The 18,270-nt window shown below is 35.2% G+C and overlaps 4 protein-coding genes across 4 annotated transcripts; 2 read left to right on the forward strand and 2 right to left on the reverse strand.

The window, feature by feature from the left end:
• The first annotated feature begins 1,599 nt into the window (after positions 1-1,599).
• Positions 1,600-2,861, forward strand: LOC123906231 (protein MIZU-KUSSEI 1-like). Its single transcript, XM_045956096.1, has one exon. The coding sequence runs from the start codon at positions 1,661-1,663 to the stop codon at positions 2,396-2,398; it is 738 nt and encodes a 245-aa protein (XP_045812052.1). The 5' UTR covers positions 1,600-1,660; the 3' UTR covers positions 2,399-2,861.
• Positions 2,862-3,595: 734 nt separating this feature from the next.
• On the reverse strand, positions 3,596-7,424 carry LOC123906232 (probable glucan 1,3-beta-glucosidase A). The gene is made up of 10 exons (XM_045956097.1): positions 7,018-7,424; positions 6,832-6,947; positions 6,612-6,731; positions 5,682-5,867; positions 5,376-5,534; positions 5,114-5,283; positions 4,880-5,035; positions 4,391-4,743; positions 4,075-4,254; positions 3,596-3,993 (listed from the first exon to the last, which is right to left on the reverse strand). The coding sequence occupies exons 1-10, from the start codon at positions 7,091-7,093 to the stop codon at positions 3,896-3,898; spliced, it is 1,614 nt and encodes a 537-aa protein (XP_045812053.1). The 5' UTR covers positions 7,094-7,424; the 3' UTR covers positions 3,596-3,895.
• A 2,230-nt stretch (positions 7,425-9,654) lies between these two features.
• On the forward strand, positions 9,655-10,759 carry LOC123906234. The gene has a single exon (XM_045956100.1). The coding sequence runs from the start codon at positions 9,943-9,945 to the stop codon at positions 10,549-10,551; it is 609 nt and encodes a 202-aa protein (XP_045812056.1). The 5' UTR covers positions 9,655-9,942; the 3' UTR covers positions 10,552-10,759.
• Positions 10,760-10,797: 38 nt separating this feature from the next.
• On the reverse strand, positions 10,798-17,522 carry LOC123906233 (ATP-dependent RNA helicase DEAH11, chloroplastic-like). Its single transcript, XM_045956099.1, has 3 exons — positions 16,488-17,522; positions 13,141-16,276; positions 10,798-12,238 (listed from the first exon to the last, which is right to left on the reverse strand). The coding sequence occupies exons 1-3, from the start codon at positions 17,328-17,330 to the stop codon at positions 11,028-11,030; spliced, it is 5,190 nt and encodes a 1,729-aa protein (XP_045812055.1). The 5' UTR covers positions 17,331-17,522; the 3' UTR covers positions 10,798-11,027.
• Between the last annotated feature and the right edge of the window lie 748 nt (positions 17,523-18,270).

The raw sequence follows: 18,270 nt of genomic DNA on the forward strand, positions 1-18,270 counted from the left end.
TTATTCATGTGTTGGGCATGCAGTAGTGTTAAAAAAATTTGAGAGAATTTTTCATCCATTTGAATTAGCCTATGCGGTGGGTGGCAGAGATATCCGGTTTACGCCAAAAAATATTTTGAAAGTGAAAGCATTAAGTACAAAAAAAATAATGTATCCAAAAGATTAGTTGCACTAGATTAAGTAATAATCAACAATAGATTCTTGTATAGTTGGTGGCGGCTAAAAAAACGAAAGCATTACTTCAATTAAAACTAATCTAACAATAGATTCTTGTAGAAAATGTATAGACTAGGATCATGAGGGTCAACAGTACGTTTTGAATTATTATCTTCTTTGCTAAAGATTTTTTTTTTTTTTTGGGTGGATGGGAAGGGCCAAATCCTTACCAAGAAATTAGATTCAAATTCACTAGAGAAAAAACAAAGTGAGCATTTCCCATTAGGCAGTCCAAAATAAAAACATAGAAATTAAAAAACTTACAAGCTAAATCTATATAAAATAAAAATTAAAAAAATCAAACCTAGTCAAATTAGCTCCTATTTATTTTTTTAAGCAAAAAGTTGGTAGCAAAAAACTACTAGCCCCTAGCCAAAACCTTTTCAAAAAAATGTAAATCTCTATTTGTTCGTGATCTTTCAGCTACCCTAAACAAGGACTATTACTATTTTTGATAAAAATCATTTACAAGAGAAAGTAGAGAAAAGTAAAATGGAAGTTATATTGATCATGAAATAATATGAATTACATGTCAATGGTAATGAAATAACTAACTAACTAATATAACTAACCCAACCGTAAATATAGTTAAGCCGGTAGAAACATTGAAATATAAATCTCAATTTTGAGAGCATTGAATTTAGATTTGTCACTTTAACATTAAAAATGCTACATAAGCACTTTTTTTGCTTGAAAAATTATTTGACCACCGAAAGAAAAGAACATATAATTATGATTTTGAGTTAAGAGGTGATATTTAATTCACATAAGTGATTGTTTAAAGTTCAATGTGATGATTTTGGATTTCGTCTTGACCCAACAATAAGTAATAGGGTTAGGGATATAATTGTTTATATGGCAACGGTTGTGCAAGGCAAAAATTACACTTCTTGATTAGGCTTACCTAGGAGAGATATCCTACTTATCTAAAGCAAGAAATATATATACTTGTTGTGATGTGAGCCTATGCAAGGTAAAACTTGAAAATGGATTCTCTGACTTTATTAATTTTTGTGACTTTAGTGTATTTAGATTTAAAAGTGAGATTGAAGATTAAAAATTTATTTGAATTAGACTGAACAATTAAGAGAGAAAAAGAGAAAATTGCAAAAGATAGAGAATCCTACCTGATGATAGCACCTACTCACTTAGTAAAAAGAAAAAGAACTTTAAAAAAATATAAAAGTGCAAAAAAGTAATCTAAAAAAATGTCATAATTTAGAAAAGCTAATAATTATTATAAGAATTTTTTAAAATATTTCTTCTAGAGCTTCTTAAAGATATATTAATATAAAATTAAAATAAAAGTTAAGCATCATCATTCATCACCATAGAGACATGTACTATATAAACTGTCCCCAAACCATACACAAGATCAAATACAAACCAAACAAAGAAACCTCAAAAACCAATATAAGGTATCACAAACATATATAATTAATATATGGCTTATATGACCAAGATTGGTAGCAACACCATGACCAATGGTGTAACCACAGTAGATTGTCAGAAACAAGTTAGATCATGGAGGCTTCTACGTTCAGTCATTCAATTTCTAATCCCAACTTGCAATTGCACCTTAGTAGAACATGAACAAGATCAAGATAGTAGCACTTCAAAAAACTGTTACCAAAACTATAACAAAAAAAACTATCTATCATCACATTCACTCATGACATCTACAACAATAACCGGTACTATATTCGGATATCGAAAAGGAAAAGTAAGTTTTTGTATCCAATCTAACTCAAATTCCGCCAACCCGATTCTTCTTCTAGAGCTAGCGATCCCGACAAGTGTTTTAGCAAAGGAAATGAGAGGAGGAACGTTGCGAATTGCACTTGAAAGTGTTACTTCGGGATCTTGTAGCAATAATAGTAACTTGTTTTCTACTCCTCTTTGGATTATGTATTGTAATGGGAGGAAAGTTGGGTATGCTGTTAAGCGTAGGCCTTCGAGAAGTGATTTAGAAGCGTTGAATTTGATGCGTTGTGTTTCTGTTGGTACCGGTGTTATAAATGGAAAGGAGATTCGTCAAGAAGATGATCAACTTATGTATCTTAGAGCTAATTTTCAAAGGGTTCGTCGTTCGTCTAAATCGAACTGTGAATCTTTTCATTTGATTGATCCTGAAGGAAGTATTGGTCAAGAGCTTAGTATTTTCTTTTTTCGCTCAAGATGACCTTGTTTATGTTTCTATTAAAAAATCATGTCAATTCGACCGTTTTTCTGAGGTATATTGTCCGTTTTGAATCTTACATGAATCCTCACGATTTTGTCCTAAAAAAGACTCTCAATAGGCTGAAGAGAAACCCGATTCTCAAGTAATGTTGGATTTTTTGGTGTAAGGACCAGCTTCATTTATTCAACTTAATTAATTTTTGAGTTGTGCCTAGCTATTGTGGTCAACTATAGCATTGGCATGGCTTTATGATTGTTTCATAAGTTTAATTTCTTTCTTTCTTTTTGTATGTACTATTTTCTTCATTGGTTGTGCTAGACAAAACCAGAATATGGTGACAAATTGGGAGAGAGAGTGTGCCAAGCCTATAGGCTTTTTTTCCCCTCTCTTCTAATGGAAAATAAGAATTGTGTTGTACCTAATTATACTTTTAATTTCCATTTAGTTATGTGTTTGGTTTGAACATTAATTACACTTGGATTTTACTTTGGCTATGTATGTTCCTCTTTTAAATTTTGGCTTAAAAATTAATTTTGGCCACATAAGTATACGAGATGCTCAATAGAACGACTCTGACTTTGTAACCCAAAAGAAAACAATTCAACTTCACTCTTGACAATTTTAAAATAATTAGGCTAAATTGCACTTTTGGCCTCATAACTTTCACATACTTGTGATTTTAGCCCCTAAACTTTCATAATAGCACTTTTGGCCCCCTAACTTTCACAAACTTACAATTTTTGCCCCTGACCAAGTATGCACCTGTGACAAATGACTCACAACATGTCTTGCCATGTCAACATGGTGAGTCACTTGCCACATGTGCATTGACTTGGTCAAAATGAGTTATGGGTCATCCTTTTGCAAAAAAGGGTAAGATTAAAGGGTCAAAAGTGCTATTATGAAAGTTAAGTGGTCAAAATTACAAGTTTGTGAAAGTTAGGAGGACAAAAGTGCAATTTAACCAAATAGTTAATTGTATCATTTTAGTTAATAGTAATTCATCTTTGATATATAAGGACTGACAAAGGAGCTATTTGATATGAGAAACTTTTTTATAAATAAACATTCAACCAAATAGATTATGAAAATCTAGGGGACATTAGATTTATTATTGTAAGTGTTTATTGAATAAGTACTTAAACTATTTGCTCACACCTTTCGTGGATGTTACAGAAAGACAATTGTGTAGGAAAATAATTCAACAAATCTTATTTCATACTTAAAACTTTTATGACAACTCATCATATTCTTCCTTTATTTGACAAGGCACATACCATCACTATTAAGCAACATAGGAGAAATTGTTTATATGGATAGAGATTTACTGCTTTAGCAATGCACATTTTTTATTTGTGTGTCCGCTGTCCGCAGATGAAATGACAAATATCACTGAAACACACTGTGAGGTCGCAAATTCAAACCTAAGTGAAGGCGTCCAATCTCACAATATTGGCATTATCAGTTGAACTAAGACTTATGAATAACAATGCATACTTAAATCATAATCCGAAAGACATCACGTAGACAAAACCAAGTGCAAGCTAATCCAAACAATCCCAAAGTGGATATGCTCTTTTTGCTGGGTGAGTTACCTGCAAAAACAAACAGGTAGTTTTTCAAAATTATCAAAAATATACCTGCAATAGTGTCCCACAAAATCTATACTTTATTACCTAATTGAAGATAGTTGTTCCTAATGTTCCATTCAAAATCCCAATGCTCCCTGTCATTTTTTAAAGTCCAATAACACCAGCCAAAGGAAGCTGCGTTATAGGCGTCTAACTGTGCCTTTCCAAAGTCCTGATAATCTGTTAGTGATCCGTTTGTCACATTCCACTCATTCACCCACTCTCCTGAAATCATGGTTATCGATTTGAGATTGTAATTGTGAATCAGAAAATCCGGTTTTCAATCATGTATCAGATGTTATTAAGAATCGTAAGAATAGAAGATACACGATCAAACAATTAGAAAGGAGAATTGTCTTACCAACAAAAATGTCTGGGCCATTTGAATTATTGAAGGCCTGCAACAGACCTTCCCGACTTTTGTATATGTATTGTACATTATCGCCGGGACTCATATTAACAAAGAATTTATCAAAGAGATTGTAGAAATGCAAATCCAAAACTAAGTTGGTAGATCCTATGTTAGCCTGATAAAGCTCCAAAGGATCTGCATTGCCGATTCTCTGGCAAATTATCACATAAGCCGACGAAGAGTATTTCCGAACAATTTGGTAGCCTTGTTTGTAATAGGAAACTAAAATATCTAAGGGAACTGTGGCAGCAGATGGTTCATTCAAAAGCTCAATTCCCAGCAAGGCAGAATGCGTTGCATATCTGCAAATCAGAAAATCTATTCAGTATAGTCAACACAACAAACAGGTTCGCGAAGCAAATTTACTGATTCTAAGTTCAAACAAGAATTGTGTTCAACACTTCAACGCATAAAATTACGACAAGCAAGAAACATTACCTAGAAATTAAAAATTCAATAACACGTAATGACTTTGAAATGTAATCTGGAGAAGTTGGCCAGTCTGTAAATCCATCTATGCTTGCACTATGCTCCATCCCATTTTGTGAACCAGGAGCAGCATGAAGGTCAATTATGCATTTTATATCATATTCTCTGCAACATAGTAACTATTAGGCGTATTATTAAAAGGAAGAAACAAAGTTTCAATTGTCGAATGTGGAAGAAACCTACTGTGCCCATGAAAATGCATTATCTAGAGCTTCAAGACTTCCTCCAATATATGGATTTGGAGGATCAGGATCATAAGCAATCCACCACCCAACTGGTATTCTCACGGTATTTATTCCGTGTTCATATAGAAATTTGAAATCCTCCATTGTAATAAAGCTATTTCTATGTCTCTGCAATTACAGAAAGCTCAACAATTATCCCGAAAAGCATAATTGTGCCACTAGAAAATTACCCAGAAAATGTTCAAAATATAAGATTTTACCCTAAGAACATCTTCTGCGCTATCATGTCCATAACCATTTGCAAGCTGGTAATCTCCATGTAGGTTATTCGCTGCAATTGTCATTTCAAATGTAGCTGAATTATCATCCCATCCCGGTTCATCTGGATAGTCTGCCGTGAGCTGGTTACCAGTTGTAGCCTATAAAGATAGTGGTATAAGCATTCATGCGAATCTGTTAAAACATTATCATACTTTTTCATTTTATTCTTCTAATTCAGAAACAGCATCACATTTTATATGGAACTAAATGTCTTTCAATTCAGCAGAAAGAAAAAGGATGAATACCTGCAGATAGGGTCCATTCTTTATCTTAATGTGAATCCTATTTTTCTCATTGCGCGTAATTTCAAATGTTTCTGGTGTTAAAGGCGATTTTGCTGTTGCAGATACAGTGCAGCCTTTACCATTGCATGTAAGAAATTGGCCTTGTGTGGTACGGAATTGAAATTCTGATTCAGATACTCTCCATAACTGCACAACACAAAAAGGTTAATCTTTTTATAAAACTTCACAAGTTCTTCTAAAATCACTCTAAGTCTCTAATAACTTCAAATCTCAAAATTCTATCGATATATATGAACTACGAATTCCTGATAAACTATTAGCGCCTGTCATATTTATTCAAAGTTGTGAAATAGCAAAATTAGTCCTTTAAATTAAAGGATGACTTAGGCCCTCTGTCGAAATATCTCTGTCGTAAACATTCATCAAACCCAATGAAAGACTCGCATATCGACTTGAATACTCGCTTGCTGGATCAAGGCAAGCATAGAACCTTTAAAATTGTTGTACTAAATTTGAAAAGTGACTAAATTAACCAAGGTTGTTCAATTTAAGGGATTAAATTGCTATTTCACAAATCTGAGTGACTAAACTAACCAACCCTTACAATTTCAAGGACCAATTAGAATCATATTCAAGTTCACAATCAACAATAGTTATGCATTCATTCCTCCAATAACATAATTAGCATCATTACAAGATATAATGTTGGATACAAAATGAAAATAAGAACATAATAACCAAGACATTGAGCTCCCCCTATGACGAATCATTCAGGAGAACCCGAGTTCGATTCCTGGTGAGAACAATTCTTGGCCAGGTTTTACTTACTTTGCGGCCGAACTCTGGATTACTATGGCTCCTTCCCCTGGGAACCATAGGGTTAATAGTTAATACCAACAACAAAAAACAACAAGACAATAACCGTCTTACCCTGAATGTTTCCCATGAAGATGGAACATCCCTATCAATTGTCACATTCATTCCTCCTCCATTCTCTGCTGATACATACTTCTGCAATGTCACTGACTTAAACTGCACTTCTGTCCCATCCTACATTTTTTTCAAAATATAATTAACACTTATCATCAAGATAATTAATCAAAACAACAAAATAATCAACCATCTAACAGAAAAATGTGAAGTAACTCACAAGCATGTCTCCATTGGCAATGCCATCAAACAATGAAGGTTTGATCCAACCTTCAATAACCAACCACCCTCCTAAATTCACTCCTCTAACTTTAGAACCAACATGTAACCCCTCAACTTGAAAGAAACAAGAAAAAATCAATTCCACAAAAGATAGAACTAAAACATTGAGTTGAATTTAACTTACCTGAATATACTGTAGAAGTGATGAGAAAATAGCAGAGTAAAACTGTGCATGCCCATTTGGTAAAAACAAGTCCCATCAAGAATGAAGGCTTCAAAAGCACTCAAGAAAGCAAAAATGAAGAATCCATCAAAGGAAAAATCAAAGCAAAAACTATGTAGAAGAAAGAACTCAAAGGACAAAGCAGTTAAAAATGGGGTGAATCTTTGAAATTTGTTCTTTATGATTCAGTTAATGCCAAACTCCAGTTTTTGAACAAACATTAGAAGGTAATTGGGTTTCAGTTATGTTGAAAACGCCAATGAAAAAAAAAAAAGTAAAAAAATAAAATTGTCTTAAAAGGTGTTTGATAGTCAGGAGTTCGATTATGAGATAAATAAAGTTTGACTAAAAATTATTCCTATCAACTTATTTTTAGTATTAAATTATTAATTGATTATAAGTAAAAACTTAATTGATTAATTGGGATGTAGGATTTCATTATCATTGGTTAGACTTAGTTTGGGCCGGTTTCATTATCATTGAAGGAAAAAAAAAAAAAAAGAAGAGACTGTGTTAGGAAGGACAATGTAATCAACATCTTATCTAGATCTTCAATGATGGTCAGTGGATTGAGTAGTTTTTTTATTTTTTATATTTTTGTTTTTAATCATCTGATTCCGGGGTTGGTAATCCAGAATTCAACCGCGAAGTGAATAAAGTAAACTCTGACCAAGAATTTTTCCCATCTAGAATTGAAATCGTAATTTCTCGAACAATTTATTTTAAGGTGCGTTCATTCACCGGTTGAGCCCAATATCTTTATTGATGGATATATTTTTTTGGTCAAGTAGCTTAGTACCTAGAAAATTCACCCTAAATGTGAATAAGTGGAGTGTCTCGGGTTCGAACCCGGGCTCCTGCACATATAGTGCGATGTCTCTACCAACTAAGCTAAGCTCACTTGGATCTATATTGATGGATATAGTAATTTTCATTCTCCTTAAAAATAGTTTCTCAATAAACTTTTTTTATATGGGAAGTTTGTCAATGATTCTAAATTCTAATGCATGCAACTAAAGAGGAATTGGATCCTATGAAGTCAGCATTAGCAACCATGCAGTCAGGCTGCAGTCAGAAGTTTCTAACCGTCTGATCAAAATTGAACTCATAGATCTTGATGCAGTTTTAATTTTCTAAAATATTAAAGTTTTTTACTTTAAATTTAAACCGTCCGGTCTCAATTAGACGGCCATGATTTTTCTGACTGCATGCAGTCATGGTCTTTGAATACACTCAATCTGCATCCATCTAAAGAGGATAAAAATGTAATGCATTTTTGGAATTTGTTGCTTTTTCAAGCGAGTAAAAAACAATTAAATAAATAAATTTTGCATAACTTGTCAATATGCATTTTTGGAATTTATTGCTTTTTCAAGCGAGTAAAATAAATAAATTTTGCATAACTTCTCAATATGCACTCATGTTACCATTGCAAATAGAGAGACGGATCGATAGAATTTAAGGTAGAGAAGTGTATGCCATAGAGGATAAATGTTAAAAATCATTTGAAAGACTAATGATTAAAATAGTGTCACTCTTCATCATCAAAACTTCATGACATACTCTTCATCACAATTGAGATTTTGATTTAATGTTTTGGACAAAAGTAACAAAAAGAATATTAGTGTCTCAAAATTTAACTAATATATATATTTTCTCTTTTTATTCTCGTTGAATGCCTATAAATTTATTGTCTTTTTTTAGAAAAATGTGAAGAACTTTAAACTTCTATGTAAATGTATCGACATCAATGATCGTCGAAGTTTTGAATAATTTTTAAATATGTCCATTATGTGATATGTTTTTACCTAATTGTTGTCAATATAAATATTTTATATAATTTAATCACATCTCATACATAGATAATTATAGAAATATTTTAAATCTAATATAATCAAGTGATATAATGATAAAATATCATAGCGTAAAGAAAAATAAAAAAATCTCTTGCTCACAAAAATAGCAAAAAAGAATCTCCTTTTTCTTTCATTTCCCCTTTCTCGCTTCCTAAATCATTCATGTTTATGTTTCAAAAAAAAAAAATCATTCATGTTAATGATAAATCCTTCTTCAAAACTTTATATTATACGCACACAATTATTATATTATTAAATTGACGTTGGCATTTTAATTTGTTTATTTTGGGACCAGTCAAGACAAGAAAAGCAGAACATTTCTTTGGTTTGGGAGAAGACTTGAAGGCTTCTCATTCTTTAGTAATCTAAAAGCAAGTTGCAACTTGTCCAATTTCAGTCTTTTATTCCCTAAACCTTCAACTCCAAAATTATGTTAGTAGCATATGAAAATTGGTTCAGCTGATAAGGAGTCGACTTGCATTCTACGAGAACATGAGTTCAACTCTAATTGTTAGATATCTCAATAGTGAGTAGTAGTATCTACATTGACGCTCTCCAAACCTTAAAACATGTCCTAACTCTGGTTTAAACCTAAATTTTACCGGATATTTTTACGCATGATTTCATCATGTTTATGAATTTAAAAAAATAAAAAATAAAATGAGGTTTGAAAGAAATAAAACATGTGGCGTTTTATAATGAGTTAGGAATCCCTCTGTGTCCTAGTGGTAATTTAATCTATAATTGAATTGAACCAAACTTGCAAGCAAGGTATTCAGGAAGCATCAAAATCAGAGTTACTTACAAAGCAAACAAATTCCTAATCACAAAAATTACTGCCTCTTCATCACGCTTTCCCTATGAATTCAATGCTTTCACACAACCACTAATTCCAAAACCTACCACTTTTTTCCCTTCCACACTTTAACCTGCATATTTTCCTTTCCTACATGCAATTCTCAACAAGAAATTAACCTGTAACTACATCTGTATAAACTTCATCATTCATCATAAAAAGATTGGATTTTTAATGGGTGGCCAACAAAGACCAAGGAATCAGGTTATGGGTTTCAAAGTTTCTCACAATCCTGCAGGGTTTGACCTTATGCAGAACTGTGATCTTCCTCCACCTTCCAAGGTTTTTCGGGGTCCAGATAAGACTGTCATATTGTCCATGAATAGGGTGTGTAACATTTCAGGCAAAGAAGAAGAGTCAGATAGAAAACACTATGGTACTTACCGGCTAGAAAATGGCAATGATGAAAAGGATAAAGTGGAGCTTCTTAAGGCGCTGGAAGCATCTCAAACACGGGCCAGAGAGGCTGAAAAGATGGCTGCAATTCTAAGAAAAGAAAGGGATGGTCTCTCTATTGCTTTGCTGGAAGAGGCCATGCAGTTGTTTGCTTGTCGCCAAATGGTGAGATTAATTGAGCTTCAAGTTTTAAACCTGCAACCACTTTGGCTGCAGCAACAACCAGCGATGTCGATGTCTGGTTGTTATGCCAGATCAACAGAGGGTGCTGTAGGATTACCCGGTGAAGAAGGCCACGATGAAGAAACGACTTGTGTCACATGGGTTCTGGCTTTGATTTTCTCGTTGGGAATTGGTGTTGCCACTGCCCTTGCTTGGAGATACTAATCCTGCTGCTGTTGCAGATGTATTGTTGATACATGAAAGACAATCTGCATATACAAAATTTTGCTTTATATTAACTAATAGTCTAATACTCAAATATAATTTCATACTGCATCAATATGACCTCCATTCTGTACAACAGTTACAGTCTTACAGAGTTACTCTCTGTTTTGCAGTATAACTTGAATGGTCCTATATATGATTGATACTATGTATTTTTTTTTTTTTGGGCAATTATATGATACTATGTACGAAATGCCGGAAAAAACCCAAGCGATGCAAGTTATATTTAATAAGTCTCGTGTACAGAATGGGTACAAGTAGTACTGAACTGCATCCAAGTAGTACCGAACTGCTAGTATACATACATTAGTTCACACATATATATATATATATATATTAAATTTACATTCTCTTCCGTCTATGTACATATTATTTACCACTACTAAAATTAAAAATACCACAACACAAATAGCAATTTATATGGTCATGTGTATAGTTCTCAAATGATCATAGCATTCATCACTTTTTGTGAAGATTTCCAAGCAAACCCAGCAGACATGCTTTCCGCACTTGCACTCAACGTGATTGCACCCATCAATCTTCTCAATTATTTGCCCACAAGCAAAACAGCTCTTGACTTGTTCTTTCCCTTTACACCACTCCTTCAGAGATGAGTCTGGGTCATCCTTGAGCTCTCGGTATCTCTCACACGAAAGGTATGGATGATACTCTATGTGACACTTGGTACAAGTCTCTGAATAACATGCCCCGCAAATAAATGGCTCACTAGCTGTGTCGGGATCTGCAACTCGATAAATTGAGGGGCAGTCAGGCGAAGGGCAAAACCTATAACTTCCCGAACTTGAAGCTACAAAAGCTCCCAAAGATGCCCTGAAAAGTTCATCCAACTTATCATTTGACAGGAGAGTTCTGAAATCTGTAAGCAGAATAGGATCTCCACAGCCCTTGTGAGCACAACATATTGGGAAACTGCCTTGGTTTTTTATAGCAGATTCACACTGCTCCATCAGACACAGCCGGCAGAACAAATGACCACAGCCTTCAAGTTGATATCCATTCTCAACATCACACAAGCAAATTGGGCAACTGGGTCCTGTGTCAAGTCTCTCAACTAAATGATGGCCTGAACGGGCAATCTCAAGAGCTATTTCCTCTACTCTTGGTTTCAACTCCTTGTTACCATGAAGAAAGATCGACTGTTGCCGTGTGTTAAGTTTAAGATCAGCTCCAGGAACCTTCTCTTTTAGTCCATGAAGATCTGGCCCAAAATTCTTGACCACTTGCTTCATTAAGTCAGAAGGTAGGTTCCTCCCTCTCAGAGGGATTACTAACTGCTTTTTTTCATGGATGGACAATAGAGATTGAATTAATTTCTGCTGAGCCAAAGCAATCTTATCTGGTGAACCAAAAATCCGTAAATTCAGGTTGTGCCTGTCAAAAATAATATAAGTTGTAGTCTCTTGCTGTATTGAGCATTTAAGACTAATGCCATCTCTGGACAACAGGAGCTGTAGAGCTGCAGGGGTGAGGCTGTCGTGCTCAATGATTTTCCCTCGAGACAGTTCTTCCAGACGTCTCCTAACTTCTGCCACTGTCTTTGTGGCATTGGCTGTTATCTTCAATCGGTGGGAGCCAGTAGCAGTCCTGTTTAAGTTCCACTCAAGACCTAATAATAAGAACATTGATTGTCAACAGTCAAATCATAATGAGCTTGTTTTAAGAAAATACAATTAAACTTGTCTCACAATATAAAGAAGCTTCCAATAAACCATAGATGGCCAGTTTGTAAAATTCAACATCCGAAATTTAGCATAACTAATACAGTGCCTATGAAACATTAATTTGACCCACTGTTCATGTTATAACCCTAAACAGTAGTCAATGATACAAATGTGCAGCAAAATTCATATCAGCTTCAAATGGGTGATAGCAGATGATTTATCCAGTAATAGAGATGTTAGATCAATCTGAAAGAGTTGTTTCCTCAAAATAGCCTGTTCTTTTATGTGACTTGTAAAATGTGGCAAAGCTTTGATAAATTTGTGAAGCTTAAATAAGTAGCTGTTGGGAAGGGGAAAAAGATGCAATATATGATGTGACGGAAACTTACAACCAAAATAATGATTTATTTAGGACAAAAATTTCCTTAAACACAAGTGTCAAAATACATGGTGATTTTTAATAGTAACCAAACAAATAATAGTTTCCATTTTACATAAAAAATCCATAATGCATCAACATAAAAGACATTCATGAAGAAATAAGTAAAAAAGGGGACCAGAAACAAAAAAACAAAACTACTTCCTACTCCTCTCATTTTTCCAAATGTGTTTTCTTTAGGAGAGAAGCAAGAAAACTTAGTGCTGAAGTTTAACTGGATACATCAATTATTTTTTTAAAAAAAAAATCCACACAATTGTACACAATGAATAGACATCCAATTCAACATTTTTCATGGGGGGAATATTAAGTTGCAGCCATGTATATAAAAGGTTCGGCTTTTAAGAAAGGCATCAACAGATGAATTAGAGGCATCTAGAAAAGAAAAAGAGCATAATGATAAAATACCGTTTAAATTGTTGAAGGTTGCAAGTATTTTTTCCAGTTGTTCCCTAATCACATGATAGACTGGAGCAGGAAATATCAAGGAGCTGTGAAACAACTGCTCACACTTTATCTTCTGCCATGAAAGACATCCGGGCAACACCTTTCCTTCAATTTTCTCCAAAGCTTTTGCTGCCTCTAAGTGCAACCTTCCATCAAAATTAATTAAAGCTCTCTTGAAAGAATCCTTTGGCTCAGCTGGAAATACCTGAACGCGGCAAGAACTAGTATGAGGATTTGTTTTGGGCATTAAGGGGGAAATTTCTTTATAGAGTGCCTCTTCGCAGGCACCGCATGGTGGATCTCCAACAGCATCTCCCCTCACCACGAAAAAGTCCAGAATCCTTCTACTTGTAGCAGTTCTCAGTACATCTAAAATTTCAGTTTCTGAAAGCTCTCTGTCAAGCCCACTTATCACAATACAATCCATAGACTTATTACTGGGTACACAGCGAACATACCTCCCTCCGATTGCAAGGTTAAAAAAATCTCTCAAGATGAAATTGACATCATTTTTATCACATTTAAGTATGCCAAATCCCTTGCTAGGTCTACGAGGCCAAAATATTTTTGCTTTAACTTCAGGAAATGAAAATGTTTTATCCCCTCCCATAGCTGATTGTGAAGGAAGTATTTTCAAGGACGAGCCGCAAAACTCTTCTCCATTCAGCTCAACAGCCCTTTTGGCAGCATCAGGGGACAAAAATGTTATCTTGCCCCACTTTTCTCTATCATCAGCATCCTTTACCATGCCTTGGAACTTGTACACAGAACATATACAACCTGAGGTATTCTTCTCAAAAAACATCAGGAGCTCCTTATCATCAATTGCATTTATGTTTGGGTGACACACTTCAACACTCAAAGAATGTTTCTCAAGTTCCAAATGCTTTATCTCAGCACCAGACCCAAACAAGGCCACGGGTGATGAGGAACCAGACCCATGATACAAATATCTTTCCGTGCATTCAACGCGTAACCTCTTTTTCTCATCTTCTAAAACATCATTCACAAACATACTAGCTGTATCCATATCATGTGAAGCAGCATATAACTTGATGAGATTCTCATCAACATTCACTTCAACAGAGATTCTTTCATCCATACAAGCTTTCCTGATACGTGAAACAAGACCAAGCAAATTACTGTTGAGTTTCCCACAAAATTTCTTTAGAAGAACAGTGCCAAAACCAGTCAGTGTCTTCATCTGCAACTTCCGCTCTTCCATCTTGGATACATCAAACAAGGGAGAAGGTTGAAGGCTGTTTAATGATTCAAAGTCAACAGCACTCACACAGACCAAATATTCATTAGAAACCGAGAGAAGCTCACCAAAAACTACCCAACTAGGCCTCTGAGCAAATACGAGCAAGGAAGAAGATGGATGCAGGTGAACATGCTGTCCTGTTTGTGCTACTTCATAACCAAGCTGATAGCGTCCAGAGAACATGGCTACATTTTCAGCAAGTGAGGACAGTATAACCTTTTTCATATTCTTATCATGAACAGAAGGCGTATGGGGGTCCCAACGCCAGTAACTTGGAACAACAAAGCCATGTTCACGCTCGAGGAAAGATTCTAACTCCAAAACTGTGTCATGGCATCTCCTCATGCATTTTGCATTGATGCTGTTTTCCCAACACCATTTATTCCTCCTATCTTGTGGCAGAGCTTCCCATTCCTTGTACACAGAGAGAAGAGTAAAAAGGTCTCCATCGGGATGGCAAAATTGCACTTTGAGACAATCAGATCTTTGTTTATCATCTTCATTACCAAATCTGCAAAATATGTTACTAGCATTGGGCATCATGGCTGCAAGGACAATGCCCTCTCTACCCAAAGCAAGTTTGAAACAGCCAAGAATAAGTTTACCATGCCTAGGTTCAATCCCCATTCTTGCCAAGTACCTACCTTCATAAGTTAGTTCATGAACATTATTGTTCACTTTAATAAATCCTAATTGAATTAGATTCCTAATCGCCATCTCAATGGAGCTAGGGCTTGGAGCATCCACAAAATCAAAATCCTGCACATTCTTCACCCCTAAAGCAAGGATCTTCAAAACTGCTACACCAAGATGAACCCTTCGAATCTCAGGTTCTTGATTTAGCTCCATGGACTGATAATCAGCTTCTGAGTACATCCTATAGCACCTGCCAGGCTCAGTCCTCCCAGCACGACCTGCCCTTTGGTTAGCAGAGCTCTGGCTGATCCAGCAAACCTTAAGTACATTCATCCCACTGCAAGGATCAAATCGGCAATCTTTAACCAACCCAGAATCGATCACATACTTAACACCAGGAATTGTAATTGATGTCTCTGCAAGATTCGTTGAAAATATCACTTTCCTTTTTCCAGCATAGTTCTGGAAAACATGAAATTGCTCTTCAGACGAAAGCTTCCCATGCAAGGGAAGAGCAACTGCAGATGGGGCTTTAAAATTTTCACACGCCCATTCTACGTCAAACTGTGAGGTCAGAAAGGCGAGAATAGTTCCTTCTTCCTCTGTTTTGTGAATCTCGGTTGCCATTTTGACAACATCAAAAACATATGACGCCACAACAGCAGAACCAGAATGTTCTCCATAGTCAGCAGGAACATATCTCATCTCCACAGGGAAGTTTCTCCCAACCACGTGAAAAATTCCACAACCATAGAAATAATCAGATAGCTGCTTTGCATCAGCTGTAGCAGACATTATGATAAGTCGAATTTCAACCCTCTTACAAAGTAAATTCTTTATCAACGCCAACAGTAGATCAGTATTTAAGCTCCTTTCATGAGCCTCGTCAACTATGATACACGAGACCCCAGACAAATTCCTATCATTCATGTACTGCTGCAATAAACAGTGATCTGTCATGAATGCTATCCTGGAATCAAACATGTCGCCGGATGAAAATGTAGAATAACACTGGATTGAACTTTCTTCATAACATCCACTACTTTCTTCCTGGACCCTTTGCGCCAATGACTTGGCAGCAATCTTGCGAGGCTGAGTGCACACAATTGACTCATCAGCCCCAATGCCGGAATCCGCAAGAAACTGCACTATCTGAGTGCTCTTCCCAGAACCGGTCTCTCCAATCAACACTGTTATCTGCACATATTCTACTCATAAGAACAGCCAAAAAAATCTAAATAGCAACATAATTAATAGTATGCACTGGCAAAAAAAAAGTCTTATTTTTTGCACAACCAACATATACTAAAGTTGCAAACTTATACACATTTTCATGATCACATGAACAAACTACAACAACAACAAAACTTTTTCCAAGCATCTATAGGAATTAGAAAGATTAAGATACCTGTTGATGATGTATTTGCTGAAGAATTTCCCTCCGGTAAGCATAAATGGGCAATCCGTCTTCGAGTCTGCGACGTTCCCTAACAATGAGACTGTGAATCTTCCCCCAATCAAAACTTTCACCAAACTTAAACACAGGAACAAAATCTCCACCACAGTCCGCATGATTATTCTCTCCAAGATGCTGCAAAATGCACTCCATTGCAAACTCAAACTCCTTCAATCTCCTTTCAACTAAACTCTTCTCATCATCAAGCCCTTTCTTTCTCTGAATATTCTGTTGCTGAACCCTAATTGGAAAAGGCTTACCCAACAAACTCACAACACTCCCAATCTCCTTCGCCAATCGATCCCACTCCTCCACCAATCTCTTCACTTCCTTCCCTTCCATCAACTCCTTCACATGACTAACAAAAACCCTCCTAAGACTACCTTCAAGCTCAACCCTATCAGAAGGCACCATAACATTCGAAATCAACTCCGGCGTAAAATCATGACCTTCAGAAAGACGCGATTCCCAAAACCAAACTACAGCATCACGAGCATCCGTCCACTGAATGAAATTGAGTGAAGCAGCAACACCATCGCAGGGGTAAAAAAGGAAATTATCAGGATTAGGTTTACATTTACCGATGAGACACTCGACATCATCCCGATGAAGAGCACGACGGCCGAGATGAAGCTTGAGAATGAAATTGGGAGGACGGTGAGGGGAATTTCGTTCTGGAGGACGATCGACACGGTGGTTGGAATGAAATCCAGGCTTCCGGTGACGGTAAACGGGACAGTGCGGTGGTTGACGGTGGAAATAAGGGTTGTAATTTGGGGGAAAGGTTTTCTTCATGGTGAATCTATTAGCAAGAAACGAAACCCTAATTGATTAGAATGAAATTGAAAATTGAAATGTGTTGTGTGTGAGTGTGATTATTATTATTATAAGAGTTTTTGTTTGTTTTTATTTTTCTTGGTATCTACTCCTTCACACACTGGTTGGTTAGGTTATACTAGTGCAGTGTGACTGTGGGAATACTTTCATTTCTTTTTCAAATTATTTTTGAAACAAAAAAATTATTTCTTTTTTTTTTTTTTAAGAATTCTTTCTTTTTTTTGACTTTTAAACTTTTTTGATAATAATAGACAAAAAATGTTATTTTGTTTTTATTGCAAAAGACAGAAAAAATTGATAAAAACTACTACTAATGGACAAAATTTAGATGCATGGTTCTCTTGTAAGTGTCACATTTATCTCTCAAAAAATGTTTCACATTTAATATATTATTTTAAAATATTAATAGAATATTAAAATAAAATTACTTATTTACGAAAACAATTACTAATATATTCTTATTAATAAATATACTTAGTCCAAAAAAATTTGTTTTTTTATAAGAAAAGAAATTGAAATACTAAACAAGGCAATCTAATTTCTCTTACATCATTTGTTAGACGATAAAAAAAAAAAAAATTAAAATTTAAGGAAGAGTGCTTGAGATTTGCTAACAGGTCTGTACACCGATTAGCCTCGCGATATACATGACAGATTGGGGTTCTTCGTCTATGACAATGGAGAAGAGAGAGTACCTCTTGAAGAAAATGGTGGAGGAGAAATTTAAAGATGAACACGAAAGTAACTATATTAACCATGATTAGAGAATCCATCTCAAAAATTATATTTATGATGTTTAAATGTCTCGTCGTATCTATTACAATGTGAAGCGCTCATAGTTCCGCTCACACAACAAAACATGGTCCAATTTTATTGTAGAATCCACGAATGAACAAAT

This window comes from Trifolium pratense, linkage group LG2, assembly GCF_020283565.1.
Source record: "Trifolium pratense cultivar HEN17-A07 linkage group LG2, ARS_RC_1.1, whole genome shotgun sequence".
In the NCBI taxonomy this organism is placed as follows: domain Eukaryota; kingdom Viridiplantae; phylum Streptophyta; class Magnoliopsida; order Fabales; family Fabaceae; genus Trifolium; species Trifolium pratense.

Bases quoted from the DNA above. Each gene is read 5' to 3' on its own strand.
- LOC123906234 (XM_045956100.1), top strand. From the start codon at position 9,943: ATGGGTGGCCAACAAAGACCAAGGAATCAGGTTATGGGTTTCAAAGTT.
- LOC123906233 (XM_045956099.1), bottom strand. From the start codon at position 17,330: ATGAAGAAAACCTTTCCCCCAAATTACAACCCTTATTTCCACCGTCAA. The intron at 16,277-16,487 runs GTATCTTAATCT...GAATATGTGCAG, and splicing joins AGCAAATACATCATCAACAG to ATAACAGTGTTGATTGGAGA. The intron at 12,239-13,140 runs GTATTTTATCAT...TCTTATTATTAG, and splicing joins AACCTTCAACAATTTAAACG to GTCTTGAGTGGAACTTAAAC.
- LOC123906231 (XM_045956096.1), top strand. From the start codon at position 1,661: ATGGCTTATATGACCAAGATTGGTAGCAACACCATGACCAATGGTGTA.
- LOC123906232 (XM_045956097.1), bottom strand. From the start codon at position 7,093: ATGGGACTTGTTTTTACCAAATGGGCATGCACAGTTTTACTCTGCTAT. The intron at 5,868-6,611 runs GTAAGACGGTTA...TGTGTTGTGCAG, and splicing joins CTTCATGGGAAACATTCAGG to TTATGGAGAGTATCTGAATC. The intron at 5,284-5,375 runs GTAAAATCTTAT...CTGTAATTGCAG, and splicing joins GCGCAGAAGATGTTCTTAGG to AGACATAGAAATAGCTTTAT.